The 7487-nt window shown below is 38.7% G+C and overlaps 1 protein-coding gene across 2 annotated transcripts in view; it reads right to left on the minus strand.

Moving 5' to 3' along the window:
• PKIB (cAMP-dependent protein kinase inhibitor beta) overlaps positions 1 to 5405 on the minus strand; it is a 116194-nt gene extending 110789 nt beyond the window's left edge. The window contains exon 1 of one of the 2 annotated variants that reach the window (XM_036903924.2): positions 4885 to 5292. Coding sequence is in view for 1 of the 2 variants with exons in the window: in XM_036903923.2 (XP_036759818.1) it covers positions 4885 to 5256 (372 nt within the window). In the remaining variant the exon portion in view is untranslated. Of the gene's footprint in view, positions 1 to 4884 lie in introns of both variants that reach the window. The other variant, XM_036903923.2, reaches the window with a different exon arrangement.
• Positions 5406 to 7487: the final 2082 nt, after the last annotated feature.

The raw sequence follows: 7487 nt of genomic DNA on the forward strand, positions 1-7487 counted from the left end.
GTATGACCTCATCTTAACCAATTACAACAGCAATGATCCAATATCTAAATAGGGTCATATTCTGAGGTTCCAAGAAATACATGAATTTTGAGGAGACATTATCCAACCCAGTAAGTCCACCAAGTCTGCCTTCATTCTCATATGGCCACCTTTGTAGGCAGTGAAAGCCCTCAACTTTAAGCCATGGATATGAGAAGCACTCTTCATTCCCATCTCTCTTTGATTTTATATCTCAATGATCATCAAGCCTGATCATTTTGGCTCCTGGTATTTCTAGACTTTGAAATCTCTCATTCATCTCTAATACTTCATCCCTAATCCCGGACTTACTCTTTAGTATCTCTTGCTTGGCTGACAGACAACAGTCTGTCCAATACCCCTCAAATCCAGCCTCTTCTGAGCTATAAAAGTGATATAGGTACATACATACAGCTTCATGGAATATTAAAAAGTTGTCGAGTTGCTTTTTATTTTTCAGTGAAAAGTTCTGCTTCTTTACTGCAACATACACAATTATGATAGACAACCTTCTTCAGGGATATAGAAATAAGAGGCAATAGTTTCTGTGGAAGCCCTGGTCTTGTAATGGCCTCTTTTGGCTTGATAGACTCTTTATAAACCTTCAGAATGTGACAAAATCCACCATATGTATAATTCAGCTTTTTTAAAATTAGATTTCAAGGTCTCTCTGGGAAAGGTAGACAAAAAGGGCTTATTTCAGTGTTTTGAGATTTAATATTATACCTGGCTCAAGAGACTACATGATAGAAGTACTTATTCTCATCTTTAAAATAAACAAACATAATGAACTAATGTACCTGCAAGAGTTGTACATTGTCATTAGTTACACACACACACACATACACACACACACACACACGCACACAATTAGAGAATAGTGTTTTCTCCTGAGACATATTAGCTCAGCCCAAAGATTAGTCTAGAATTAAATCATTTCACAGTTAAATATAAGTATGCTTGGGAAGATTGTTTAACTCTTTCCTGTCTTCCATGGTTTTATTCCAGAAAACATCACACTGGACCTCAGTTAACAACGCTGATTCCCGCACTCCCAAATGGGGATTCTTTGCCATCAGCATAATAGATCTTAGGGTTTGACAGGAGGTGGTGACTATAGGGCGGGAGAATCCAAGAGGTAGAGAAGGTCATTTAGTTCCATTTACATTGTACATAAATGCTTCTGCTGCTCCTCCAAACAAGTGTTCAAACTGCTTTGACTTCAGACTACATAACCTTAAAGCGTCTCCATTCCCTTGGCCCCCTTTCCAGACTGAGAAATCCTATTCTAGTTGATCTAGGATTCTAGGTTAGATTACTTCTGCCTGTTCAGGAATTTATACAAATCTGAATTGCTTCCATCTTATTTAGGCAGCTCTGAGCTTCTCCTCCAACCAAGCACCCAACTCTTGGACACCATCACTTTTTAAGAATAGGAGTGACTGGAGAACACACATCGGCTCTGATTTATAAAGCCCATAGCATGCATCATACTTGCATAAGAAGATTCATAAAACTGCTAGCCATTTGTCATGGAGATCTAGAATGAAAAGTTAATCTCACCTGAATAAAAAGTGGACCAGCTACTTGAGTTCTCAAAATCAATTGCCATTCCAAGAAAAAGTAATAATAACCACTTTTGGTTTTCTGGGTACAGTTATATGCTTCACCTGGAGTTCTTTTATGTAATGTCACTAACAGATAATGACTTATAAAAATTACATAGAGCACATTAATATGAAAATTTCTGAAACCAATGGACTGAGAAGAACATGTACTAATGGCAGAAATTTTAAAACAGGAAGACAGAAGCCCTGGATATCCACAATATGAGATTTCTGCACATGTAAATCACTCAATCTTGGGCCAAAGATGTCCACATCTAACAACAGAATTTGTTTAATTACTATTTGAAAGAATTATGCAGCATCATGGTTAAGGAAACTTATTTTAGCATAGAATTTAAAGTAGAGGTTGTTTGGTTTTTGTTTTGATATTCAGACAGTAATGTTTTTTTAACTCAATTAAAATCTTGGGTTAAAGGAATGGGAAAGCCACTGAATTTACTACCAAACCATTCAGTTCTGTGTCTCATTAACATCTTAAAACACAATTTTTAAACTGACTTCTTTCAGATTCTGAAGGAAACTTAGTCATAATTAAATCTGATTTACTTTCACATAGCATTTAAAAAAAGAATGGGTGAAGGGGTGAACAGGCAGAGAACAGAGGATTTTTAGGACAGTGAAAGTACTCTGTATGATAATATAATGATGGATATAAGTCATTATACATTTATCCAAACCCACAGAATATACAGGAATGAGCCCTAAAGAAACTATGGACTTTGGGTGGTTATAATGTGTCAATGTGGATTCCTCCATTGTAACAAATGTACCACTCTGGTGAGTGATATTGATAATGGAGGAAGCTATGCATGTGCCCAGACAGGAGGCATATGAGAAATCTGTGCCTTCCTTTCAATTTTGCTGTGAATCTAAATCTCCTCCAAAAAAATTGTCCTTAAAAAATATTTTATCTCTGATAATTTTTTTCAAAATTGTTTGCTGTATTTGAACTCTAAATTTGAGAAGTCAAGGGTTTCCTCTTCCAGCCTTCTCTCTACATAGTATTTACATCTATTAAACCACATTTGACCCAGTAAGAAACATTTATTTATCTTCAATTTTCTACATTTTGTAAATAATATAACTTCTACATAAACATTATTCTAACAGGCTCTTAAAAAGTTGACATAAGTTTATCATAAAACCTAGAATTCTACTGGTAAATATCTGCCCAAGAGAAATGAAAACACATATACCCTCAAAGATTTGCATGTAAATGTTCTTAGCATCATGATTCATTATAGTCAAATTGAAAACAACCCAAATATTCATCCACTGGTGTATAGGTAGACAAATATTGTATATCCATAAAATTGAAAACTATTCAACAATAAAGAAGAATGGAATACTGGTATATGCTACAACCTGGATGAATTTCAAAAACATTATGCTAAAATGAAAGACGCCATAAACAAAATACTTCATATTCTAAGATTCTATTCATATGAAATGTCCAGAAAGGCAAATTTATAGAGGCTGAAAGTAAATTAGAGGTTGCTTGAATATAAGAATGAGAACAGAGATTAACTATAAGTGGGCATGAGGTACCTTCCTGGAATGGTGAAAATGTTCTAAAACTGAATAATAGTGATGGTTTTACAACTTGATAAAATTTCTTTAAAAACACTGAAAGGGGTAAATTCCTAAATATTAAATTTGCAGCTTAAAAGTGACTAAAAAAAGGAGAAAAAAATACCTTAACAAAAATGAAATGTGACACATTTTTAAATATCCTACATAAAGTATTCCATTAGCCTTTGATATTTTGTTGAAGAAAAGCTATAGTAAAGCTAAGACTAAAAAGTCAAATACTAAGAATTCTTTGCAAAAAATTTTTTCAAAGCATACTTTGCTTCAGAATGGAACAATTCAATCTTCTAAAACCTTTTTAGAAAATGAACTTTCTTGAGATAGAATCAGTAGAGGGCCACTGACCACAGGACATACTAACAGGAAACAAGGTTTTCAAGATCCTGGTCTTAATAACATCTTTGATCCATAACCTACCCCATTACAGTACTTCCTGTCAGATTCATTTCAATAATCCAATTTCTGAGCTTCCTGTCAGATCTCATTTTAATAATCCAAATTCTGAGCTTTCTGAATATTAAATCCCAGAAGGATTTTTTTTAAATGTGTGTCAATGTCAATAAGAAAAGCATGTTGTCAAGTGATAAAAGTGGACAGGTGGATTTTGAATCTAGAGAAATTGAGAAATGCAATGCTCAGAATAATTCTAATCCAACAGGTTTTTAGTACCCAAACCATTAGTGTGAGTACTTTTGTTTTGTAGTTTTCCTGGATGAATGTTTATGTGGTCATTGGCCTCAAATTTCCACCTTCTTTCAAAGCCACTAATATTACTCCCTACTGGCTATTTATTGATTAGTGTTTGCCTTGTGCCTCCTTGTGCTAAACGCTTTTCCAAAGGAACCAAGATCTGCTGAGTTCCTTGGGATGAGCTCTATGAAGAAGGGCCTGGCCCCCCTGTCAGCCTCACGGGGCAGGGACTTGCCCGCAGGGGCAGCTGGCAAAGCCGAGGCCCGTCCTGAAAAGGCACTTCCAGGAGCTTCCCTAGGTTGCAGCAGGAGTCAGGAGCCATACGCCCTCTGTCCCCTAAGTCCCTAAGACCACTTTACACCAGGTCCCTCCCTGGCTGCCCTCTGGGGTCATAGGCTCAGGGAAAATGCAATAGCTGATGCGGACTGATCCTTGGGATCATCCTGTCTAATCATCTACAGATTTTATCAAAGAATGGACGGAGACTGGTGAGGTGAGATGACTTGCCTAAAGCCACACAGCTGGCAGGGCCAGTTAGAACTCGGGTCTCTGCTGGACCCGGGCCACAAGCACTTCCTGGGGCTCGGAACGCGCAGTGCAAGGAAAATGGCATTGCGGTGAGAGAGGCGACGTGCTCGGCAACTTGGCAGAGGTCACCGATACCCACCTTCAGGGCAGAGTGAGCAAAAAGCAGTGACCAGATCTCCCTGGTTACGCCGGTTGACCTGAGCACCCCATTCACTCTAAAAGTACCCTAGCTTGCATGTTGATGATAAGGTCGCCCTAGAAAAAGGGGCATCTTTGAATTCTCCCCACTCCTGTGCAGGCAGGGCAGAAAATGGGAAAGTTGCACTTACCACATCTTCCCTCGCTCAGTCTCCCCCCACTCCCCAAGCCCCGGTCCTCCATCCTCGCACCAGCAGTAGCCTCTCCCGCTACCCTTCCGCCAGACACTCACCAGCCGCGTGCAGAGCCGCCCGCCGTGTCTGGTCCCTTGGCGCTCGGCTAGCCCGGCTTCTCGGTGGCCGAGAGCTGCGACGCGGGCTCTAGCTCCTGCCACCTCTACGGCCCCCGGGGACGCTGCCGTGTCTGAGCCGTGGGCTGGAGCGCAGCCAGGCGGTGGCGACGACTCCGGGGGCGGAGGGAGCGGCCGCCGGGACCCGCCCCCGAGCGCAGAGCGCGGCTCCCCCGCGGTGGCCCGGGTCTCAGTGCCGCCCCGGCCACCGGCGAGCTCTAGGGGCAAGGGCCACGGTGGCTCTTCCCCGTTGGCGCCCTGGGCAAGACTTGTTCCTACGTGCGCCTTAACAGACAACCAGTCATCAGTGATCATCACAAAACCCGTGTCCTCCCCGCCTGCCACTCTCAGTTCCCTCTAGTGACTGCTCAGGTTCTGGTAAGAATCTGCTTGATGTAAGAGAGGGAATTTCACTTCTCTCCGAGCTCCTGGACACAACAACTGGTCCGTCCGACCTATTTGTGCGCGCCGCGAGATTTTGTAGTCCAAGTGTCATTAAGATTGCATTTTGAGCGAATCGTGGCTGTTTAGAGAAGGTAAGAATGTGCATAGTTTTCTTATCTGCACCGAAATTTGGGTCTTCGTTTTTATTAGCAGATAATTTAAACAGATTGGGAAGCAACATGCAATGCTGACAACTTTCAGGCAATGAAAAGCATAAACAATGAATGTCAAGTTTCACTTTCAGGTTCTCATGAAGGAAAATCAGGTCTTTACTATTAAGGTCTCACTGTATGCTTTCAAAGCCAAATTAAATGGATGACAATAAACTACTGATTATTGAATACTAGTGCTCCTCTCTGCTTCTAGAGAGGTGGTTTGTCCTCACTGAAGTCCTGAGATCTCCTCTGGTTTCCTGAAAATAATTATTAGTGTTCAAAGTCTTCTTAACACCAATGTGCTGTTTGATACTCTGCTCTGGCTTCCTACCCAAGGCCTATGAAACCTGCCACTTCTCTACTGACTACTTCTAAATTCTCTATTTAAGCCAAGGCTATGTGAAATATGAAAATATAATCAGGAAAATATTTAAAGTGTCTATGGTGCTACAATCAAGTTCTTTAAATTATTTAATATTTCTACCCCCAAAATGTAGTAATAATCATTTCTATTTTCACGTAATAAACTGAGCCCCATCAGAGTTCGATAATTTGAATAACATGAAATAGCTAAGAAGACTTCAAATCAGTTTTTGAACTTAGGTTTTTCTGCATTTAAGGTAGATCGATATTTTTAAACTTACACTCTGTTAATAAAGCTTGTGATTTTTCTAAACGCCAACTGGTATATTTTATTTTCTAAACACATAGTTTCTCTATGATCATACAAATATTAAAGAGATTGGGTTATTTATATTTTCAGTATAACTTCAAAATTTATTATATGACATCAAATATATTTCTAAGACCTATTATCACTTTATTATGTAACAGTATGTAATATTATTATCTAAGGTGAATTATTCTAAGAACTGTTTATCTTAGAGAGCCTATATTAGAGAGTGATGCTAAAATGTTTGTATTTATAAGTTATGTCACCATGATAGCATTTTTATGATTCTGCAACTGCATTCCTTATTTTACAAAAATAATTTTAGTAAAACCTGTATTTTGTAAATTTGATAAAACTATCAGCTCTCACTGATACACGTTTGAGTTACATATTTGAAATCATCAGAACCACTTAAATGTATGCTTCTTGAAGGCTTAATCTTCATGGCCTAGTACAAAATAGGACCTGTACAAAATAGGTATTCACTAAACAGTTTTTATATGAATAAATATCATCTCATTTACATCAATTAAGACAAAATAAAACTTAAGAAAACACTATTTATAATATGCTTTTGTCTGTTTACAGTGGGTTGAATATTTTTGATAGTCTCTCATTTCTACTAGAAAATAAGGGAGGTGATGAACCAGGTGAATCACCTAAAGGTTTGCAGTGGCTGCTGTTGGGAATGGTAGAGAGAACCTGACCATAAATATACAGAAGTACTTACTACAGAAGTACAAATTCATGTGAATTTGTGTGAAATACGTGAGTCTAAATGTAGAAAGTTTAATCCAACATAGGGGTTTTGCCAAGTGATTTGATGGAAAGAAAAAGAGAAAACTTGGCTGTCATTTTTAAGAGAGCAGTTGAAGGACAAGGGTGTGAGGTTGATTTAAGACAATGTAGAAAAATAAGTGAAGACATGAAAAGGGAAAGAAAACAAAGTCAACTACAAATCTCAATCAAATGAAGTCAAAGAACTACAAATTTCAATCAAATGAGAAAAATATAAGAAATTACAGTCAAAGTGGTGTACTTTTCTTGGAAGTTTTGGTAGTAGAATGAAGTCATGGTTTATGGAAGAGCTGTGAGTGGAACAGGCTAACATAGGATGAAGATCAAGAAATTCTAGACTAAGATACTGGAAAAGCTACCCGTGTGGACATAGAAGCCACCATGAGTGATGCCATGGGATAGAGAGGGAGTGAGTCAGATTCCAAAGACTTCCACGAGTGTGATGGAATGTTCTGAAACTGGTGGATGACTGTGCA

This window comes from Manis pentadactyla, chromosome 12, assembly GCF_030020395.1.
Source record: "Manis pentadactyla isolate mManPen7 chromosome 12, mManPen7.hap1, whole genome shotgun sequence".
Lineage (NCBI taxonomy): Eukaryota > Metazoa > Chordata > Mammalia > Pholidota > Manidae > Manis > Manis pentadactyla.